Genomic DNA, 22017 nt, shown 5'->3' on the forward strand with positions numbered 1-22017 from the left:
TCTTGCGCATCGCCCGATAGTACGGTGGTCGTACCCTCTCGCCCTGGAACATTATTGTCAACTCATCCACATCTGAATTGAGCGACACGAGCCCACAAGTTACCAGCAGGTTACCAGCAGTACACCGTATCCGAACACCTGGGGCACCGATGACGCAGCACTAGAACGAGCGAGAGATAACACTCACGGACAGCGACAGATACGATCAACAATCATCGGGAATGCCCTTTTTTTCAGCGGACACACACACGCACGCTGACAGAGTGAGGACGACGGACGAGCTAGCTATCTCGTGATGCCGTCAGCACATGCTAGCTCAAGGTCAAAGCTTAAGGTAAAACAATGGCGGTCGTCGTACGGATTATTGGATGGACTCGACCGGCTCGGGCTGCGGTGGGGAACTTGGGATGCAGACCACCGGCTGCGGTGACGACAACGAGACGGGCAACCCTTATCAAGAGCGTGGCAAGTACGGTGCGTATACTTTTTTTAGAGAACTTGCCTAGGCAAGCATTTCATTAAGAAGGGTGCGTATACCTTGTACACTGTATGTACACCAGACCCTCTTGTTGCTTGGACACACGACACGTTGCAATCCTTCACACGCATGTGTTGGCGTCCATGGCCGCCACCGGCAAGTCGTGACAAACCCTGATCCCTAAGCACGCACGCACATCACGCATTCACGCAGGGAAACACAAACAAACAAACATACTGAGATGCTGAACTAACTCAGGATTGCGACGGGCTGAACACGTCAAGCTAGCTATGCACGCGTCGGATGTTGCAGGCGCCGCCGACCGCGTGCCCTGGCGGCGGACGGATCATCAGCCGCGCACGACGCCGCCCGCTCCCAGCTGATTCCTGGCGGCGCCGTACCCACCGACGGCGCCGGCGCGCGCGGCGAGGCCGGCGCCGCCCACGGCGACGCTGCGGGCCCTGCGCACCGGGGGCCCGCCGACGCGCACGGCGTCGTCGGCGCCGAACTCGCACGGCGCGTCCTCGTCGATCCGCCCCACCTGCACGCTCCGGCTCCGGGGCGGGACGCCCTCGCCGCCGCGGCCGGGCGCCTGGCGCTTGGACATGGCGCGGACGAGCGCGTCGACGTCCTCCTGGCCGCCGGCCCCGCCGCGGCGCGAGCGGGAGCTGAACGTCGCGGCCTGCATGCTCCCCGGCGCGAACCCGCCGCGCCCGCCGTAGGCGGCGGCGTGCGTCGGCATCCGCCCCGCGCACGCCGACATCTTCCGCGCGTACGAGTCGCACGCCCGCGACAGCGCCCGCACCGGCGCGCCCAGCCACCGCCCCAGCTTGCTGCCCCCCTCCGCCTTCTTCTTGCTCATCGCGATCCCTCAGCCGCCGAAGCTGCAACAGCTAAGAGAGCCGCCGAGTAGTGGGCACGCGCGCGCGCTGCTCAAGCAAGTCAATGGCGAGGTGGGTGCGTGCAAGCGCAGGCTCGGACAGTGGATGTGGATGGGGACGAGGGCGATCGATCGATCGATCCCCTTCCTGATGAGTAGGCGATGGCTGCCTTTTGCCGGTCATATAAGAGGATGGCGGCCCGGCGTAGTAGTGGCCGCGGCGGCTTGCTTCGCGGAAGGTCTCGTTGAACCAGTAGCCGCGCCCATCATTTTGTAAAGAGAAGCAACGGGCGCTGCGATAGTCAAAGGCACCGGGGGGGAGAAAGGTTCAGCTCGAGAGTGGGAGACTCTGAACGAACACCCGGAACTCTTCAAAGTCGCAGGCAATCTCGCTCGAATGGTCGGGTCGGGTGCGTCAGTGCGTGGGATTGGGGACAAGTTACTGCCCTGTAGCCTGTAGGGGTGGGATAGTTGCTGTGTTGGATTGGATCGTTCTTAGAGTTGGAGGGGCAGATGCGTGCGGCGTGCCGAACTGTTCAGATGGGAGTAGTATAAAATTGGAGCACAGCTTCTCAGCACTCAAAACGTTTAACTTGCATGCGCTTCCTGGCCCGAATTGCAAATTCAAATTTACATTGACCTTGCCATTTGCTGCATGAAATCTAGAGGCTGTCAACTCTCCTTTTCGTTTTCTTTTTTCTTTTCTTTTGTTACCGAAAGAAGGAGAGGCTGTCAAATCTTGGGGACACTTCTTCTGTCTCGCTCTTATCTTCTCGTTTTTCACTTCCTTTGATCGTGAGAGATCGCGGTCGTAACAGCCGAGGCAATGAAGATCGTCGAACGTTTTTGTGCAGAGTTGGGAAGAACAATCACTGCAAGCATCGTCAGCGACACAGGAACTTGGCTACTGCTTCATGCGTAGCCGAGGCAGTCGCCAAACCGATTCTCTGCGATTTCACATGCCTGTCTTGCTGCCCTGCTTTACCAGGGCAAGGAAAAACACCAAAGCGTTGCAGCGCGTCGTTTTTTCTGTTACTTTTGTGAACAAACTAAGCGATAGCCGGGTTGAGTTCGTCTGTGTTGTTGGTAGGCTCCTGACCCCCTGATCCACCTTTTACTGTTTCAGCACTTTCAGATAGCTTAAAATAAACCAGAGAGGATTTGACTTTAGACTGGAGAATTCATCGATTGGAACGTGATCATAAGATGGAGAGACTATCGAGAGCAAGCTTTGAGCTCTTAGTTCTGCTAGGTGTTTTGCTCCGCGAATTGTTATGCACTTATGCTAGTGGTTACTTGGGTCTGACTACAGATTTCTTTTAAGGTTCAACAGAGGCGGAGAGAATCCTCCACCTGGAATTTCATTCAGTCATTGGCCCCTGTAACCAGATTACACGGTTGCACGGTTTAAGCTGAGAAACCAGTGCTCTGCAATCACATCGTCATTGGGACCACGTCTTGGGCCTTCCTCATCTAGAGCTTCTGAAGTCAAGATGCAAGCGGGGCGGTCGTGGGTTGCCCGCCCCACGTCCGCATCGCCCGCAAACTCACATGCGGGTTCATGCGGCAGCCCGCATGGGACCGCAAGTTATTTGCGGGTTTGGTGGGAGCCCGCTTTGTTGCTGCAAAACCTGAAAAGCTGCACATACTTCCTCAGCCAGCACGCGAACGCAAGGCAGGGTTCTGGCCGCATGGCTGCAGGTGCAGCACGTGAACAAAGGATGTTCAGAGACAGACTAATATAATACTGAGAATCTCTCTAATGTACAACACAAATTGAAAGAAGGTTAAAATAAAATTAGAAAGAAAGCTAGCGGAGCGCTTTGGCAACAAAATAAAATCTGAAAAGGAGTCCTGCTAATACATCACATATTACATATTTTTATCCTTGCATGGCAGATAAACAAAATAGCATATAAGATGAGTTGTCACAACAAGTTGCCACATCAGGTTTCACAGGTTTCATCCATTTGCAACAACAGGTTGCCACGAAAGATGACTTGTCTCTGAACACATAAAATTCTCAACTCCCATCTGCCAGTGAAGAGGGTGAGCCCTAGAGAACATCAGCTGCAGTGAGGATGGCAGGCTGCAGAACCACCCTGCCTGTAGACATGATAGAATATTTGCACTCCATCAGCCAAACAATGACAAAAAATACAGTTTCTTAAGGATCAATTGGAATACAGAGCAAAATGACAGCGATTCAAATAATCTTGAGCTTTATTATTTTATAGAGAACATGATAAAGACAGGTAAAATGACAGTGATGCAAAGAACATTATAGAGAAAGGAACCTGCTACTAATATTAGTGGAACGCCTTCTCATGCTCAGCTTCAGGCCATACTTCTATTGGCTTTTTCAGGCATGCTGGGTGGCGCTACTTCAATAGTTACTTCTACACTAGAAACAGAATTTACAAGGGTGTATTTGTGTACTAAAATAATGATAAACTGAGCACTGTTTTGGAACATTAACCAAGTTCTGATGATATAACAAACTGGCCATGAGGACTTCACTAAACTATCAAAAGACAAGAACAAATTCAGCTAAGAATTGAATGACAGAACTGCAAAGAAGCTTTTACAGAGAACATTATAAAGACAGGTAAAATGACAGTGATGCAAAGAATAGAACTGCAAGAATCTCAGTTACTAATACTTACAACAATATGCATTAGATGCAATCAAGCTCATCTCCAGCTATGTTTTCAGCTATATGATCATGTGTACTATCTTCTGATCTCAACCAGTCTTGAAGGCAAATAAGAGCTTCAATTGTTTCACTTTTTAACCTGCTTTTGTAGTCACTCACAGTTCTTTCTGCAGAAGAAAATGCAGATTCTGAGGCCACTGTTGATGCAGGCACTGCTAGAATATCACGTGCCATTCGTGCAAGTGTTGGATAAGTGCCTGAGTGCATCTTCCAATACTGCAAGATATCAATATCAACTCCTACTGACATTGTTTCTTCTTCTAAGTATTTGTCTAACTCATTTGTTGTACTCATTCACTATGCACTTTGATGCTGCCCCCAATCTGCCCATGGATTGTTCTCATCAACTTTCTCATCAACCATATGTGCCTTCTCAAGAAATGGGTCACTAATTTCTACAGAATATTCAGAAAATAGCTTTCGAAATGTCTTGTCCACTTTAGAACTATATCTGAATGCTTCTTCCTGAAACCATTGGTTCAAGCGGAACTCAAGAAAGCGCATCTTAAATCGAGGATCGAGAATAAATGGAATGCAGATTTTCAAATAGGACATATCCCAATATGTGTTCAATTTTTCTCTCATCCCATGCACCATAGTTGTAATCACAGGGTCACCAATTGAAGACTGTTTGTCCAACTCTCTCTTCACCTCCCACAACATATGAAAGTAACGACTTGAAGTAGGATATTTTGATCCCGAGACTATCTTGGTTGCTTCATAGAAAGGTTGTAACATGTTACACAGCTTCTTTGCCACCTTCCAGTCCTTGGTTGAAGGCTTGTGTGAGTATTGCGGGTCCCCCTGCTTTAAAGCTTCATATACCTTCCTGAATGGTTTGAACTTACCGTGACCAAGCATACTTCTTTTTTGATAAAAGGAGATATTTGCGATTCTTGTGAAGACCTAGCCAATGTTGTAGATGGAGAAATGACCCTAGGGGATAGCATCATTCTGACTCTAGTTGACTTCGATGCTAGTGGTGACTTGAACCGCTTTGCAGGTGCTGCCCTTGGTCTGGGGACCTTATGCTTCACTGATGATGAAATCCCCTCTCCCTCATTAGCCTGCATAGATAATATTTATTTCTTTAGGCATTATTACTAGCAGGTAGCACATGTACCAACAACAAACAAAATTCATGGGGAATTCTTGACAAGAATCCGTACCTGTGCTTGCTTTTTCTTCTCCCTTTTCCTAATTGCCTCCAGATGTGCAGTTGCGGTGGCAGCAGTTGAGCTCTTGTCCATAAGCCCTTTCCCTGCACCTGCCTCCTCCTCTCCCCTTCCCTGAACACAAATCGATATATAGCTAAGTGCCTCTCCACCTCGATGGCTGCAAGTATCAGCAAATCAAATCGATAGGGGATTTTTTGGCAAGAAATCAAACATGTGCTTGCTTTCTCTTTTCTCCTTCCCTAATTGCCTCCCGATGCGCAGTTGCCATGTCGACCGCAGCTTTTATTGAAGATGAACTCCTCTCCATGAGCCCAGATCCCAGTGGTGGGGGACAACCGGCCGGTGATGGTGGTGGCGATGTCCTCGTCGCGAGCGCGGGCACGAAGACGCGCACCGGACCGGGCGCGGGCAGGAGGACACGCACCGGCGCGGGCATGAGGACACGCACCGGAGCCCAGAATCTGAAGTCTGAACTATGGATCGACGGAGTTTCTAGGAATTCTGGCTTTGCCTCGGCACACGCTGACTCCAATACTGGCAGTGCCGCCGCACCATAACGACGGCGACGCTGACGGGTGATGGCCGCATGAAACTGGGAAAGGACTAGATGGCATTCCGCACCTGATACGGGAAGAAGCGCCGTGTCCGACTGTCCGTGTTCGACTCGGAGTATCCCAGCCTGCTCCGCCGTCGGTTCTTGATCGCACGGCTGCTGACGAATCTGGCCTCGCCCAGGTCCCCACCCGGACGGAGCGAGTAATCCCCAATCCTCCCCTGACCGGCCGGCCACCCCTACCCTCTTCCGCCCGCAGGCTCGCGCCATGTCGTGGCTCGCGCGCTCCATCGCGGCCACCCTCTCCTCGCCGCGCGGGGAGCCCGATCCCGACGCCGACGAGCCGGAGCCGGAGCCCGCCTCCGCCTGGAGCGGGGCGGGCCCGGGGGAGGAGGAGTCATCGCCGCGCGGCCGCGGCACTAGCCGGGACCCCGGCGCCGAGGAGCCCGAGCAGCAGCCCGGCACGCCGAGCCGCGGCGTCAAGGACGACATCTCCGAGCTCACCGAGACCCTCACCCGCCGCCTCTGGGGCGTCGCATCCTTCCTCGCGCCGCCGCCAGAAGTGTCGACCCCGCGCGCCGGCGCCGCGGCTCCGGCGGAGGGCCGGGAGGATGAGGAAGCCGGGGACGGGGGTGCGGACGGGGAGGAGGAGGCCGAGGCGCTGTCCCCGCGGATCGCGGGGATACGGAGCGATCTGGCGGAGATCGGCGGGAGGGTGAGGAGCGGCTTCTCGATGCTGCAGAGCAACCTGGCCGTGGCCGAGATCTCCAAGATCGCCTCGTCGCTCCTGCCGTTCGGGCAGGGGGGCGACGACGAGGGGGAGCCCGTTCCCGGCGTCACCGAGGAGGTGGTGGTGTTCGTTAGGCACATCTCCACGCGGCCCGAGACATGGCTCGATTTCCCCCTCTTCATCAGCGAGCGCTATGCCGATGGTAACAGTTAATGCCTTTTTAGTAGCGCTCCATTTGGAAATTTCTATGAATTTTGGTAATGGAGCGCTTAGTGTATTTGGTTGAGATTGGTGGGGAAGAGAAGTAACCGGAATGGGAAAGCTTAAATGGAGTGCTTTTGTTTATTAATGTTAGCGCATTTGATTGATATTGGTGGGGGGAAAAGTAATTGGAGTCAGGATAACTTAATTCCGGATTTTGCTTGTTTATTTTTGCGGATACTTATTTTATGATTGCACAGACTGTTATATAAACTCGAGCATTTATGTGGAGTAGATTACTAATACTTCTTTTCACTCTATCGTCATGCATGTGAAACAATACAAGTTATGCTGACCTGTACTGATCCTGTGAACTGTGATTACATTTGTGAATGCTGCTTGAGAAAGAGTACTGATCAGTGCCCGAACCATTTTTGTTAGATCCCATGCTAAAGTTGAGCCGTTTAGTTTGATTTAGTTTTGTTTGGACTTCAGGCGTTACTGCGAAAGATAGGCTGTTGGACTGGTGGCTGCTTTGTTTAACTCCACAATTCCATGAGTATTACGAGTCAATTCCACGAAGTATCGGATATGGGTATGGCTTGGTTAGTGAAGTATCGGTGATTCATAGGCCACTATTAATGGTTATAAACAGTTACATAGTTAGGGTGGAACTGGATTCTTTCTGGAGCTTCGACAATATATTTGACTGTCCTAGCTTGCTGGGACTTTTGTTTCTTTATATACTGGGGCTTGGAAAGCTTTTTGATAATGCATCTGTTTTTCATTTGTTTTTTTGGCTTGCGACTAGGTGGACACTTTTTTTCTTTCTTTTAGTATTACTGGTACTGTTGACTGTTGAGGCAGTTTTGGCAAGATGCCTTGTATCATATTTCTGTTACCACAGAATTGAGTCTCTGTATCTTTGATATTGTTTGCTTTAACTGATATTGTTTTCTTTAACCAGACACGCATTGATTGGTGATATATCATTTAGTTCTCATGTTTTAGAATGCCCTGGATCATTCATGTTTAGTTCTACGCAATTAATGAAATAGATCAACCCCAACTTTAAAATCTGGAATATCATTATATTTGCTTCAGATGTTACCTAAAATAGATCAAGCCTAACTTTAAAATGGATCATTCATGTTTAGTTCTATGCAATTAGTGAAATAGATGAAGCCTAATTTTAAAATCTGGAATATCATTATATTTTCTTCAACATTATTTGACTGTCCTAGCTTGCTGGGACTTTTGTTTCTTTATATAGTGGGCCTTGGAAAGCTTTTTGATAATGCATCTGTTTTCCATTAGTTTTATTTTTGGGGCTTACGACTATGGTATGGCGATGCTTGGGAGGTGGAGTGCGCAGGGGAGAAACAAGCAAAAGAGAGGATTGAGAAGATGAACGAATAGGGTAGCGGGATGCAGGACGAGGACTGCCCTTGTCGCCGGCGGCAAGGTGCGCCAGAGCGACCGAGGAACAGACCCAGTCCGGGACTCTATTCCTTCGATGATTTCCTAGTTACAATCTAGGCTACCTTTATAGATCAGGTGCCACAAACGAGATCTCCAATTCCTAAACAAATCTCCAACAGATAACTAAAAGAAAGGAAACGACTCCTACTTGCTAACTACTCCTGATCTTCCGGGATTGCTTCCGATGCTGCATTATCTTCCTGTTGCCGGATAGCTGACCTGGGATGCCTCCTGTAGACTCGACCAACAAAAGAGTCTGTAACATTTCCCCCCCTCCCCAAGAAACAGCTCGTCCTCGAGATGAAAATCTGGATAATCAGCAATAAAGCTCGACAAAAGCTCCCAGGTTGCATCTGATGCAGCATGACCTTCCCACTGAATAAGCAACTCCCACACACCACGATTAAGCCGCGCTCGCAGCACCTTCAATGGCATAGGGATGACACGGCCATGCAAAATAGGAGGAAGCGGCACAGGAACAACAGCTGGTGGCTCACCCACAAACTTCTTCAAAAGCCCAACATGAAAGACGTTATGAATCTTGGCCTTTTCAGGTAACTGTAAGTGATAAGCCACATCGCCAACACGAGCAGTAATCTGAAAAGGACTAGAGAACCGAGGTGCAAGTTTGGAAGAAGTGGAAGTAATTCCAACAGCCGTTCGATGGTGAAGACGCAACCACACCCATTCACCAACCATAAACTCAATCAACCGACGCTTCAAATCATGATTATTCTTCATCACATCTTGTGCTAATAACAAGCGTTCCCTGATTTCTATAAGAAACTCATCTCTGTCCTGCAAGTGCTGTTCCACTGCCGGAGCTCGAGCAGAACCAGCGATATACTGAACAATAGCAGGAGGGTCACGTCCATACACCACGCGGAAAGGCGTAACCCGCAATGATGACTGATAAGAAGTATTGTAACAATATTCTGCCCAAGGCAACCATTGTAACCACGAACGAGGCCGATCACAAGCCAAACATCTCAGATACATAGCTATAATTTTATTAGTAGCCTCTGATTGTCCATCCGTCTGCAGATGAAAAGCCAAACTGAGCAGCAGCTTGCAACCCGAAAGCTTGAACAACTCCGACCAAAATGTACTTGTAAAAACCGGATCTCTGTCGCTGACTATAGAGCACGGCAAACCATGAAGTTTGACAATGTTATCAAAGAAAGCACGGGCAACAGAACTAGCAGTGTAAGGATGGCTAAGAGGAATAAAATGACCGTATTTAGAAAAACGGTCAACCACCGTTAAGATCACAGATTTAACCGCCGACCTTCGGAAAGCCTTCAATGAAATCCATGGCGATGTCGCTCCAAACATTACTAGGCACCGGCAGAGGCTGCAGTAATCCACCCGGATGGAGATGCTCAGTTTTATTGCGCTGACAAACTGAACAGCCACGAACAAAATCTCGGACCAATTTGGACAAGTGGGCATTATAAAAAGAAGACCTGAGCCGATGCAAAGTTTTTTGCATGCCTTCATGACCAGCTTCGTGAGCTTCAGATAAGAGACGCGGCCACAGCGCAGAGTCATCTGGAACAAAAATACGGCCTTGAAATAGTAGTAACCCATCAACCAAGGTCCAGCCAGCAGCCACTGTCCCACTATCAATCTCTGCACGTAACTTTTGAGCAATTGGCGAAGCAGCCTGGTCATCTCGGAGTTCACCAAATAAGGCAAAAGATGGCGTGGAAAGGGCCATTACTGATAAAACCTCCTCATCACGACGCGAGAGAGCATCCGCCACCACATTCTGCTTGCCCGGACGATATTCCACAGTAAGATCATAACCAGACAGTTTGCTAACCCAATTGTCCTGTGGAATAGTAGACAAATGTTGATCAAGAATAAATTTCAAGCTGTGATGATCAGTCCGTACCACGAAAGATCGGCCCCATAGATACGGCCTCCAATGACGAACAGCCTTAACTAGGCCAATCAACTCCCGCTCATAAGCCGGCAGTTTGGCATGATGCGGCGCCACTGCCCGGCTAAAGAAGGCGATTGCACCATCACCTTGATGAAGGACAGCACCAAAACCAGCCCCCGACGCGTCACAATCGACGATGAAGGGCCGTGAAAAATCTGGAAGCTATAGGAGAGGAGCCGACATGAGAGCATGCTTGAGGTCAAGGAAGGACCGTTCAGCCTCATCATTCCAGGAGAATGCTGCGCCCTTGAGCAGAGCCGTCAGAGGGGCAGCAACCGCGCCGTAGCTCGTAATGAATTTGCGGTAGTATCCCGTAAAGCCGAGGAAACCCCGAAGTCCGCGCAGCGTACGCGGACGTGGCCAAGCATCCACGGCCGCGACCTTCTCCGGATCCATGGCAACACCGGCTTGAGATATAATGTGGCCGAGGTACCCCACAGATTCCGCTCCAGAGAAACACTTAGAGCGTTTGGCGAACAACATGTGCTCACGCAAGCGCTGAAATACCGCCTTGACGTGCTGCATGTGTTCAGCCCAAGTGGAACTATAAATGAGTATATCATCAAAAAATACAAGGACGAACCGGCGAAGGAATGGCTTGAGGACGTCGTTCATGAGAGCCTGAAAAGTAGTCGGCGCGTTGGTGAGGCCGAACGGCATCACCATGAACTCGTAGTGACCCGATGCGTGCGGAACGCCGTCTTCTCGATGTCATCCGGGTGCATCCGGACTTGATGATAGCCGCTACGAAGGTCGATCTTGGTGAAGTACCGCGCACCCTTGAGCTCGTCCAGGAGCTCATCGACGACCGGGATTGGGAACTTATCCTTCACTGTTTTGTCATTTAGGGCGCGGTAGTCGACGCAGAATCTCCAAGTGTTGTTGCGTTTCTTCACCAGCAACACCGGGGAGGAGAATGGTGATGTCGACTCCCGGATGATGCCTTGCCGCAGCATGTCGTCGCATTGGCGTTCGAGCTCATCTTTCAACAGCTGGGGGTATCGGTACGGCCGAACAGCCACCGGAGCGGTCGTCGGCAGCAAGTGGATACGATGGTCCTACCGGCGTTGAGGCAGCAGGCCATGGGGCTCCGTGAAGATGTCGCTGTAGGCGTCCAGCAACGTTTGGAGCACGTCGTGGCCGGAAGCAAGGGCGAGGACCGGCGGAGAGCGCCCGCCAATGCCGGTCCAGGACACAGTCCGGCCATCACGCCAGAACAGCATGGTGAGGGCGTCGAAGTTCCAGATAATAGGGCCCAATGTGCCCAGCCAGTGCACACCAAGGACCACGTCGAAGCCATCCAGGGGTAGTGCATAACAGTCGAGGGAGAACTGCTCGCCGTGCACGTGCATGGCAATGGCGGCGCACAGCCCACTGCTCGCCACGCGTTCGCCATTGGCGACCTTGACGGAGAGCCCAGGTCGCGACGTGATGTGGAGGCCAAGCTTGGAAGCGACGTCGGCGTTGATGAAGTTGTGCGTCGATCCAGAGTCCAGCAGGGCCACCAATGCCACGCCCGCTACTTGGACGTGCAGCTTCATGGTATGTGCAGCAGTAATTCCGGTCAGTGCATGTAATGATATACTGACCGTGTTGTCTCCCTTAGAAGAGCCTTCACCATCTTCTAATTCCAGGAGGAACACGCCCTTGCGAGCACATTTGTGGTCCTTGGTGAACTTCTCCGGGCAGAAGTAACACTGCCCGCTGAGACGTTTCTTGGCGATCTTGTGGGGGGAGAGACGACGGAAGCGCGGCTGCTGGTCGTCTGGTTTTTCCGCTGGGTCGGCTGCGGGCACCGCAGCCGAGGCCGACGATGCCGCTGGGCGCGGCCGCAACAATTGGCGCGGCGACGAGGATGATGTTGCGCGCGCTGCCTCGGCCGACCTTTTCTCGAACGCCCATGCCAAACTTATGGCCGTCTGGAGGTTAGCAGGGCGCTGCATCTCAACGTTAGAAGCCAGTGGTTGGCCCAAGCCTGCAGTAAAGAGGTCCACCTGGTGATGCAAGGTGAGATCATCACAACGGCAAAGGAGGGCCAGAAACTGCCGCTGGTATTCTTCCACGGTGCCGACGCGCCGGAGCTCCTTTAGTTCGCCTAGGGCATTCGTGCGGATGGGGGGGGGGGGGGGGGGGGCGAAACGCAGATTCACGTACTCGGCGAAGCTGGGCCAGGAGGGGATGCTGACGTCGCGCTCGAGCTGGTAGTACCACTCAGTCGCGATGCCATCGAGGTGCAGAGACGCCATCCAGACCTTCTCTTCATCCATCGTGCGGCAGCCCTAGAAGTTGTGCTCACACTTGTTCAGCCACGGGAGGGGATCGACCTCACCATCATAGTGAGGGAAGTTCAGCTTCGGCCGGTGGGGGCGCCGCCAATCATCCTGGTCGTGTCGGTCGTAGCGGTTGAAGGCGCCGCCGCCATCGCGGCCGCCGCCTCCGCGGCCGTCGTCGTCATCGTCACCACCGCCACCGTCGTCGTCTCCGCCGCCGCGGCGCTTGGGCTTCTCAGTGTCGTGCACTTCCGGGATCAACTCGTCCTCGCTGGACTTGGCCTTCTCGATGCGTGCCAGCCGGAGATCGTGCGAGTCTAGGCGCTTATTAATGGTGGTGAGCTGGGCGAGAATCCGGTCCAGCTTGGCCGAATCAATCGCCGGAGGATCGTTGTCGCTGGGGCCGGCCATGGAAGCTGCTGATGGCGGTGCCCCAGTTGTGGTCTCTGATACCAATTTGGTATGGCAATGCTTGGGAGGTGGAGTGCGCAGGGGAGAAACAAGCAAAAGAGAGGATTGAGAAGATGAACGAATAGGGTAGCGGGATGCAGGACGAGGACTGCCCTTGTCGCCGGCGGCAAGGTGCGCCAGAGCGACCGAGGAACAGACCCAGTCCGGGACTCTATTCCTTCTATGATTTCCTAGTTACAATCTAGGCTACCTTTATAGATCAGGTGCCACAAACGAGATCTCTAATTCCTAAACAAATCTCCAACAGATAACTAAAAGAAAGGAAACGACTCCTACTTGCTAACTACTCCTGATCTTCCGGGATTGCTTCCGATGCTGCGTTATCTTCCTGTTGCCGGATAGCTGACCTGGGACGCCTCCTGTAGACTCGACCAACAAAAGAGTCTGTAACAGACTAAGTGGACACTGTATTCCTTATTTTAGTATTACTACTGGTACTGTTAGAGTGTTTAGGCAGTTTTGGCAAGATGCCTTTTATCATATTTCTATTATCAGGCCACAGAATTAAGTCTCTGTATCTTTGATGTTGCTTGCTTTAACCATACAAGCATTGGTTGGTAATATATCATTTAGTTCTCATGTTTTAGAATGCCCTGGATCATTCATGTTTAGTTCTATGCAATTAGTGAAATTGATCAAGCCTAACTTTGAAATCTGGAATATCATTTTATTTGCTTCGGGTGTTACTTATACTGGTAGTTGGCCCATACCTGCTAGCCTATATTTTGCTACTTTAGCTTGCTTAGCAGCCTAAAATATGAAACATAATGTTACACATAGAATCTGTGTACACAGTGCACCCTGTAATCTGCATGTCCTGAGCTAGTGGATATACATTTTGTGTTAGAATCAATTATTCAAATTGAACTGATGTCATAATCATTCTCACTTGGTTCAAAAAATGGTTTTCTTTGTTGTCAAGATCACTGTGACCATATGGTAGAAATAGCACATTTCCTTAATATTTTGTCTGACTGCGGGAATTACAGTTTCCTTCAGAATTCTAGTTGTGAACCATACCATGGATGGAAAATAGTAAATAGAATAATGGATATACGATTTTTATATCCTGCATCATATTCTGTAATATTATATCCTGCGATTACCATTCATGTTTGTTGGTTGTTTGTGGTTTTATTGATCACAGGATCACATTCCATGACATAATATTTGCCATTTTTTCTACCGCCTTTGTCACCAAGTGATGCATTATACTACCTGCTGCAAGAATGAACAACTTTAGCTATTTAAGTGAGCCTGTAGTTCTCTTGTTTAACATTCATTTACATTTACTTATGGAATGAATAAATCATGTTCTACTTCTTTTCCTTCTTTACTTATACATTCCATTTGTCGTTAATAGAAGTGCAATCACATTTTGTGGAACAGATCTCAAAGATTTTTGTCATTGCGGACTTCGATCGTAACATAGTTTCTCTTGCTTTTCTAGATTTTGAATTGTCAGATGCTCAATATGTGCATGCATTGTCTATAGAGCACCTTGTCCCAGGCTTATCAGATTTAAAGATTCAGATTTGCTCTACTGATATGACTGAAGCGTGTTTTTGGAAGATCTACTTTGTTCTTTTGCACTCAAAACTCAACCAGCAAGATGCTGAACTTCTTTCAACACCACAGGTAATATCCTAGATCATCTGCAGCATGTTTCAGTTGTGGCCCAATGTATTTTTTATTAGCTATGGATTTCTGCACTATTTGCATTACAGTGGATGTTCACAATTGCAGTTTTTTGTGCAGACTGTAGAATAGCAGTCTAGTTCTTTCCTAACCTTTCATTTTTGGGGGACCCAGTTTCTTTTTTACTTTAATTTTACTTGAGTATACCTTAAAACCTTCTTATTCACACAGATCCTGCAAGCAAGGGAGCAATTGCTGCAAAGTTTACAGGCTCAGAATAAGCGGGGATCCAAGTTTTCTGGTGAATCATCAGAGAATGTGAATGCATCCACTGCTCCTGCTGAAGAGAAGGTGATTCAACCTTCAAGCATCCAAGATAAAGCTGAGACATCCGAGATTTCATCATTTGAAGAACCCACTTCCAATATCACGCCAGAAATTGAGTCTGAAAATTTTTTGATTTCAACCACTGACGTCGAAATAGTTGACAAGTCAGTGATTGAGGAAGAGTTGGCAGTGAAAAACGAGAGCAAGACATCACCCGTCCAGTCCAAGCTTCGGTTTGAAACTGACAAAGATGAAGTTGATGAGTGGCCTGATGATGATCCTGCAGAAGAGGTTAGTGCAGCAAACAATAGAACTTCATTAGGGCATGAGGAAGACGTGTCCTTCAGCGATCTGGAAGACGACGAGGACGATGATGCGACTAAAAGGGATGGGCAATAGCCAAGTGGACAGGTTAGCTCAAAATCTGGTCCTGTTGAACAATCATCTCTGATCCGACAGACCGACACTCCCGCAACCACATGCTGGCTTCATGGGAGTAGGGGCCAGATCACATCCAAGGATCATTGCTTTGTTATACTATTATTAGAGCCCGGAATTAATGAATCCAAAGGCGTAGCTCAGTCTTGGATACCCTAGATGCGGAATCGTAATGATAAGCATATGCCTATGCAGCTCATGTTAGTGTTAATGGCGAGCACTGCATCTGTATTATTAACCTCGCCCTGTACATAGAGAGCGCCCTATGGGCCTTCTTTGTATTGGAAACCTACCACTCTGCCCATCTGAACTTCATTGCCTCCTGGTCCATTTCATACGAGCAATAATTGAGATCTGAATCTTTGGTCTCGATGAGGATTGGTAACAGTGTGCACTCGTGATTGTGGTCGTGATATTCAGTCGGCAAAGCGATCGCGGGTCTGTCGGTTGTGGTCTGGGTCTGATCCTTCAGTTCTTCCATTTGAGTCCACAGACAGCAGTGGGATGCCATGGGACGCCGCGGCCTGGTCGCTGCGGTGTCAGGCCCTCGTGGTGTGCCATAGGCGTGCCCCCCCTTTGTGACGGCGAGACCGCGCGGTCAGAATCAGGTGAGCGCGGAGGGAGTGACGGGACGTCGGGACGGGACCACGCCGCCGCTGCTCTCCCCTCTCTGCCTTTCGGCGGAGGCCGCCGGGCTGCCGGGCCGATTCCGGCAACCGGCGCCGCCTCTCCCTCTCACGGCTAGGCCGGAGAGCGAAGCGACCGGGCAGGGGCGGCCGTTGCATTGCACCCCGGGCTCCGCGTGTCTCGCGCGCGCATGTTGCCGCCGCCCATCCGCGGCCGCGTGAGCATCCGTCTTACCTAAACCCGGGTCGGCAGAGCGATATGGAGCCCATGTGATGCGAGGCCGGCCGGGGGCGGACCGCGGCGACCCCCGAGCCGGTGCGCGTCACACGCCACCAAATCCGCACCTGACGACGGCGCCCTGCGCCCGCGGCCAAGCCAAACCAGATAAGGAGGACACGACCAGCCGCCGGGCACCCGCGCACGCACATGGGACGGACACGGACACGGACACGGACACGCCCAGATGCAACCGAGTCAGCAGAGCTCGCTCGCCCGCGCCGCCCCAGCCAGCCGAAAACCGCGGCCGCGGTCACCACCGGCCGTTGTGGTCTGCTCCTAGACGTCAATGCCGCGCCGCTGTCCGTCCGTCCGGCCGCACCGTCCGCCGCTTGCGTCACCGGCCGATGGCACGTCGCCGTCCGGGGAGCTCCGAGCTTGTTTAGGGACAAGATTAAGGGCTTGTTTTGTGCAGGATCAAATCACCCGCGCCGGGCCGGGCGAGGAAAGCGTGCTTTGATTACGTCCTAGATCTCGAGCGCGATGGGGACGTGGCGACGCGGAAGGGGCCCGTCCTCTCTCCGCTTTCCTCGCGGCATTGGCGCCATGTGCGGTGTCCGCATTAGGCACCGAATTTTTTTTAAAATTTTTCTTTTCCGTCCACTGTTCGGGAAACAAGCTAAGGTTTCTGAAAGCTGAGCTGATGTGTGAGGTGGGGCTGATTGTAAGCCTAGCTGATTGTTTCCAACGAACTGCTCCGTCAGCGTTACAGCTTCCATAAGCTGGAAGTAGTAGTAGAAACTGAACTCTCGGCAGGAACTGCGGCCAAACTGAGACGGTTTCGACCTCGGAGCTGATCAGCTGAACCTGAGCTGGTGCTCTTGAGGTTTTTCCTCGAACAGACGGGCCCTCCCAGTCACATGTCCAGAACCCGACCGCCAGGCCTTGTGAAAAGACCGAAGGAAAAACCAACAGAGCTGCTGGTCCTCTGAAACCACTCACAAAATCCAACGGGTGCATTCCTCACTTGACAGCAACTACTTCTACTTCTACTTCTACTTCTACTTCTGGGTGCCAGGCCCCCGATTGGAAGGTTAGGAGAGCAAGCGCCATCACGCGGCAGGCCAAGCGAGCTTACTCCTAGACTCCTAGTGGCTGGCATTTTCCTATTTGCTTTGCTTCCACATGGATTGCTGCAAGCAGGAGGGACACACTCATGGATCGCTGTCCTTTTCAGGGATTGGGACACGAATCACACAAACAAGCATATCCCTGCCAAATGCACATGATGAGGACAAGGGCGGCTTGTAGCAAAGATGGAACACGGCCCCCGGACTCCAATTGTGACCCATACCAGTGCCCTTCTCAGCTTGCAAGCATGATACATGATGGTGATGTAACGGGTGAGTAATTCTATCTATATCACATTTCCTAGAAGAAGAACTGAACTATATATGCAGATTATGTATATCAACAATCACGATAATTGATTGATCAAATACGTGGTAACCACAAGTATTATCTTCATTTGAAGGTAAAGTCTGTCAAGAAAGAAAGAAAGAAAGAAAGAAAGAAAGAAAGAAAGAAAGAAAGAACCCATCTAGGCACAGAAATATTCTTACAAAAGAATCGAGACCTGAAAGAATAAAAGCATCTCACAGGCTAAATCCAAACTATACCTATCTACAGCTCCACATTTCAGTATCTCTGGCGAATCTTTTTTTCAAGTAAATCTCTGGTGAATCTTGACCCCTGGAATAGGGACCAGAGCTTCCTCGTGTAAGCATCAGAGAGTGCGACGCCCTTCCCTTTACAAAGAGCCGCTTAGATGCTTGCAAAGATTTCTTCAGACAAAAAAAGAGAGGAAAGAACCCATTATACTCCTTATTTCTGTCACTCCACTTGCTCGCCGATCAGGTCGAGGCCGACGACCAAGAATGAGACCCCTTGGAACAGGAGGAAGTAGAAATGGATTCCCTGGGCAGACAGCAAGCTGCGGGCGGCTGCTGTTAGCAGAAGGAAGGACAGTGCGAGTTCCTTCCTGTAGATCCTATTGTGCTTCTTCTTCTTCGAGTCCTTTTTAGGATTTGACTCCTTTGTTAGCGCGTCAAGATTGGGCGCAGAACCTACTCTTTGTTGCTTAGAGTGCTTTTCAACGAGGGAAACAAGATCACCCTCAGAAGAACGGCCTGATTTCTTGGTGACGACCCACTCGTAGGCACTCCCGAGCTGGAACAGGCCAGAAATCATGGCACTGAACTTGGTTACTGACATGGTGTTCTCAAACAGAAGGTACGGAACAATGAACGGGAAGGATTTGGGGGCTGGAAGGATGTTGAGGATGGACATTGTAGCTGGAATGTAGCATACTACCCATGTGGGGAGTTCAGCTTCAGGAACAAACATTGTCATGGGAAGGATGACACAGAAAAGAGTGAAGGAATAGAATGGTAGGATGAGCTTCCGGAGGAGGAAGAAAAGGAATATGAGATTGAACTTCTTCCAGAATCCAATCTGCAGAAAGTAAGCAGCAACATCAGGCCAACTATGCAAGTGCACTCAGAAATTGTGGTAGATTAAAAAAATGATTTAAGTGGCTTGAAAAAAAAGATGCATAAGACTAGCATATCAACTAATTCAAAGATCAGGTTCCAATTCAATGTTTTCGTTTTTGCAACAACTATGTAGTTGATGCTTCACATAATTACTTCATATGGTGACATGTTCCTACGAAACCAAAGAATATAAAGCAAAAGGGCCCTTGCAAACAGGCTACATATTGGCTGGCCATGCTTAATACTTTTGCCAGATATTTTAGCTTTCACAGTCGTGCTTGCCGAATGTGCCGTACCTTAGATTTGATTATGTCCACAAAGCACAGCCTAAACAATTGCATGGGACCTGAGTGCCACCGGTGTTGCTGCTTTCTGTAAGCTTCATAGGATTCTGGCAACTCGCATTGACACTGGAAGAGAAGTTACAGGTTAGTTGTCATGCCTTTACATCAGAAATATTGTTTTAAGAAACAGAGAAAATTGTGCCAATACCTCAACATCATTTAGGTAGACAAACTTCCATCCCTTAAGATGTGCTCGGACAGCTATGTCCATATCCTCCACTGTTGTCCTCTCCATCCATCCTCCAGAGTCCTCAAGTGCCTTAATTCTCCACACTCCCGCAGTGCCGTTAAACCCGAAGAAGTTGAGAAACGCCCCATTCACCTGCTGCTCCACCTCAAAATGGAAGCAAAGATTTATGTTCTGAAGTCTGGTCAGCAAGTTCTCATCCTTGTTTACAAAAGACCATCTTGCCTGAACCAACCCGACATCGTCCTTTCCCTGGAAGTTGCACAATTGAAGTGTCAGAAAACATAACTAATAGGACTAGTTATCAAGTAGAGCGGCTAGCATTGTTCAATTGTGCCAAACCTTGAAATGGGGAACGGTGCGCTTCAGGAAATCCGCTTGCGGTTGAAAATCAGCATCAAAGATGACAACAAACTCATAATCTTTCACATAACTGCAGTTCATGGCTGATTTCAGGTTTCCAGCCTTATAGCCATCTCGGATTACCCGGTGCCGGTATATTATGCGCACACCCTCCCGCTGCCATTTCTCCACTTCCTCCTTGATAAGGGCTGAAGTGGTAGCATCATCGGAATCATCTAGCACTTGGATAAGGAAGTTTGACCTTGGCCAGTCCAGGCTGCAAACTGCACCGATGGACTGCTGGTACACCTGCAACATTCAAATTAAATATGTTAACTGAATTGAACAGATGTTTTTGAAAGGAAGTTTTGGTTGTGCGTAAAGATGGATCATCTATTGTTGACCGCTTCTCATTCTAGGTTTTGTGAAGCTGTGATTTATGCTACAGTTTGATATTCACTCACTAGCATTCCCAATTATTAACTAGTTGGTGACAACATGCACACCGAGATTTGGATACCAAGAAACGAAGTGTGCTTCACTGCTTCTGAAGTACAACGAGTTTACTTCAGAAATTAATTTCTGTTACTCTAAGGTGCCAATTAGTTAATGACCAAAGCAACTTTAAACTCCAGGAAGCACAAAAACCGTGATTGCAGACTCAAGTCAAAGATCCAGACCAGTGTATCTCCTCCACTCTATTTGTGCTTGGTTGACTAGAACTAGGAGACAGGAGTCACTAGTAAGCCCCAAATTACAGCTCCAAAACAGAATTTTTTGATCCCAAAATTCAACCTTGAGCACGCACGAGCAAGAACCGAAGGAACTATGGAAGGGGAAGGGTGATTGAGGGTGTCGCTGTGACCTTACCTCCCTCTCATTGCACATGGGCATCTGCACGAGCACCATGGGGAAGTCCTCGGCGCCGGCCTCGACGTCCTCCTTGCCGGCCGCCAGCGGCACGGGCTTGATCCCCTTGAGCCTGATCCAGAAGCAGCCTAGGCAAAGGACAAGGCGGTCGACGCTCTGGATCAAGAAGAGGACGACGCAGGCGTTGGTGAGGAACTGCAGGGGCGGCGCGAGGTAGTCAAGGCGGGTGCGCATCCAGCCCGCGTAGGCGGCGGCGAAGAGCCCGTCGACGGCGAGGAGCCCCTCTTCCACGTCGAGATGCCACCCCTGGAGGTACGCCGCCACCTCGACGGCGAGCAGCAGCAGGGACAGCACGAGGAACACCCGGATGCAGCCGTAGAAGCGCGTGCGCAGCGCCGTGTTCTCCCCCGGCGCGGCGTCGGAGTCGGTCCGCCCCGCCGCCACCCTCCGGCGCGCGGCGGCCGCGACGGCGAGCGCGGCGGAGGCCGCCCCCGTGAGGCGGCCCGCGGCGCGGTGCGCCTTGAGGAGCAGCACCCACGTGATCTGGCGCGCGTTCTTGCCCCGCCCGGCCTTGCCCCCGCCGCCGCCCGCCGGCGAGCCCGGCGCCACCTCCGACGCGGAGACCTCGGAGATGGACCAGTTGGGGTTCTCCATCTTCACCACCACCGGCGTCCCGCCGCCGCCGCCATTGGCCCTCGCGTCCTTCCCCCACCACGACGGCGCCATTGGCCCGGCCAAGCACCACCACGCCCCCCCCTCTCCGGCTCTCCTTCACACAACCCCTGCACGCAGCGACGACCCGAGCTCTCCTCCTCCTCCTCCCTCACCAACTCATCAAGAACGGCCTTAATAGCCGGAAGACGACCACCACCGCGGCCGGCCAGCCAACATATGTCGCGCGCACAGACACAAGAGAGAGAAGGGAAGGGGGAGAGAGCGGAAGAACAGCTCACCACGTCGGTCTAGCAGGCGAGCTCGCCCCCGCTTTTATTTATCCGCAGGCCGCCCCTCCCTGTCCCCGTCTCTCGCCACCGTCGCCGTCGACCAAAAAAAAAAGCCGCCCTTTTCGCTCTCCCCCTCCGCCCCGCCCGAGACGCACCCCACCACCGCGTAACCTTTGTCTAATTCATGTTTGAGGGTTGCTCACCGCACCTGCCACGCGGTCACCACCGCGTAACCGAGCCGAGTGGTTTTGATCTGGCTGGCATGGCAGCGGCTTGATCTAGCTGCTGCTCGGGCCGGTGGAAACCGGAAGCGGCAGGTTTTTTTTTCCCCCGCCCCCTTGTTTTCAACCGAGCGGCGCGGCCGCGGTTGGGTCGTGGACTCGTGGTTCGTTTGGTTGGTTCCTGCCGGGCTCCGGGCCTCTGACCGCGGCGCGTGGGCGTGCCGCCGAGTGGGCTCGCACGACGACGGTCTATTCGTTGCGTGCGGTTGCAGCCTGGCGCCTGTCGGTGGCCGCCGGAGGGGCGCGCTCTGGCTCTCCCACGCCGCCGCAGCTCGCAGGAAGGAATTATCCCGCGCGCCGTCAGCAGCTCACTGCTCTAGTACCTGCTTGCCTGCTGCAGG

The 22017-nt window shown here is 51.2% G+C and overlaps 4 protein-coding genes and 1 long non-coding RNA gene across 5 annotated transcripts; 2 read left to right on the plus strand and 3 right to left on the minus strand.

Annotated features, from left to right (window-relative positions):
- Positions 1–492: 492 nt before the first annotated feature.
- LOC120701297 lies at positions 493–1661 on the minus strand. Its single transcript, XM_039985409.1, has one exon. It carries the CDS (start codon positions 1338–1340, stop codon positions 828–830), a length of 513 nt encoding a protein of 170 aa, XP_039841343.1. The 5' UTR covers positions 1341–1661; the 3' UTR covers positions 493–827.
- Positions 1662–3168: 1507 nt separating this feature from the next.
- On the minus strand, positions 3169–6048 carry LOC120698149. Its single transcript, XM_039981669.1, has 3 exons — positions 5244–6048; positions 4923–5141; positions 3169–3464 (listed from the first exon to the last, which is right to left on the minus strand). Exons 1-3 carry the CDS (start codon positions 5322–5324, stop codon positions 3321–3323), a joined length of 444 nt encoding a protein of 147 aa, XP_039837603.1. The 5' UTR covers positions 5325–6048; the 3' UTR covers positions 3169–3320.
- Positions 6038–15680, plus strand: LOC120698148. The gene is made up of 3 exons (XM_039981668.1): positions 6038–6737; positions 14358–14545; positions 14777–15680. Exons 1-3 carry the CDS (start codon positions 6074–6076, stop codon positions 15269–15271), a joined length of 1347 nt encoding a protein of 448 aa, XP_039837602.1. The 5' UTR covers positions 6038–6073; the 3' UTR covers positions 15272–15680.
- LOC120698150 lies at positions 6744–13564 on the plus strand. The gene is made up of 2 exons (XR_005684734.1): positions 6744–8098; positions 12916–13564. It is a non-coding gene; the product is annotated as an uncharacterized LOC120698150 (long non-coding RNA).
- Positions 15681–17619: 1939 nt separating the features above from the next.
- On the minus strand, positions 17620–21418 carry LOC120698151 (probable xyloglucan glycosyltransferase 7). Its single transcript, XM_039981670.1, has 5 exons — positions 20452–21418; positions 19582–19890; positions 19201–19491; positions 19005–19118; positions 17620–18667 (listed from the first exon to the last, which is right to left on the minus strand). The coding sequence occupies exons 1-5, from the start codon at positions 21175–21177 to the stop codon at positions 18047–18049; spliced, it is 2061 nt and encodes a 686-aa protein (XP_039837604.1). The 5' UTR covers positions 21178–21418; the 3' UTR covers positions 17620–18046.
- Positions 21419–22017: the final 599 nt, after the last annotated feature.

This window comes from Panicum virgatum, chromosome 3K (genome assembly GCF_016808335.1).
Source record: "Panicum virgatum strain AP13 chromosome 3K, P.virgatum_v5, whole genome shotgun sequence".
NCBI classification, from domain to species: Eukaryota; Viridiplantae; Streptophyta; class Magnoliopsida; order Poales; family Poaceae; genus Panicum; species Panicum virgatum.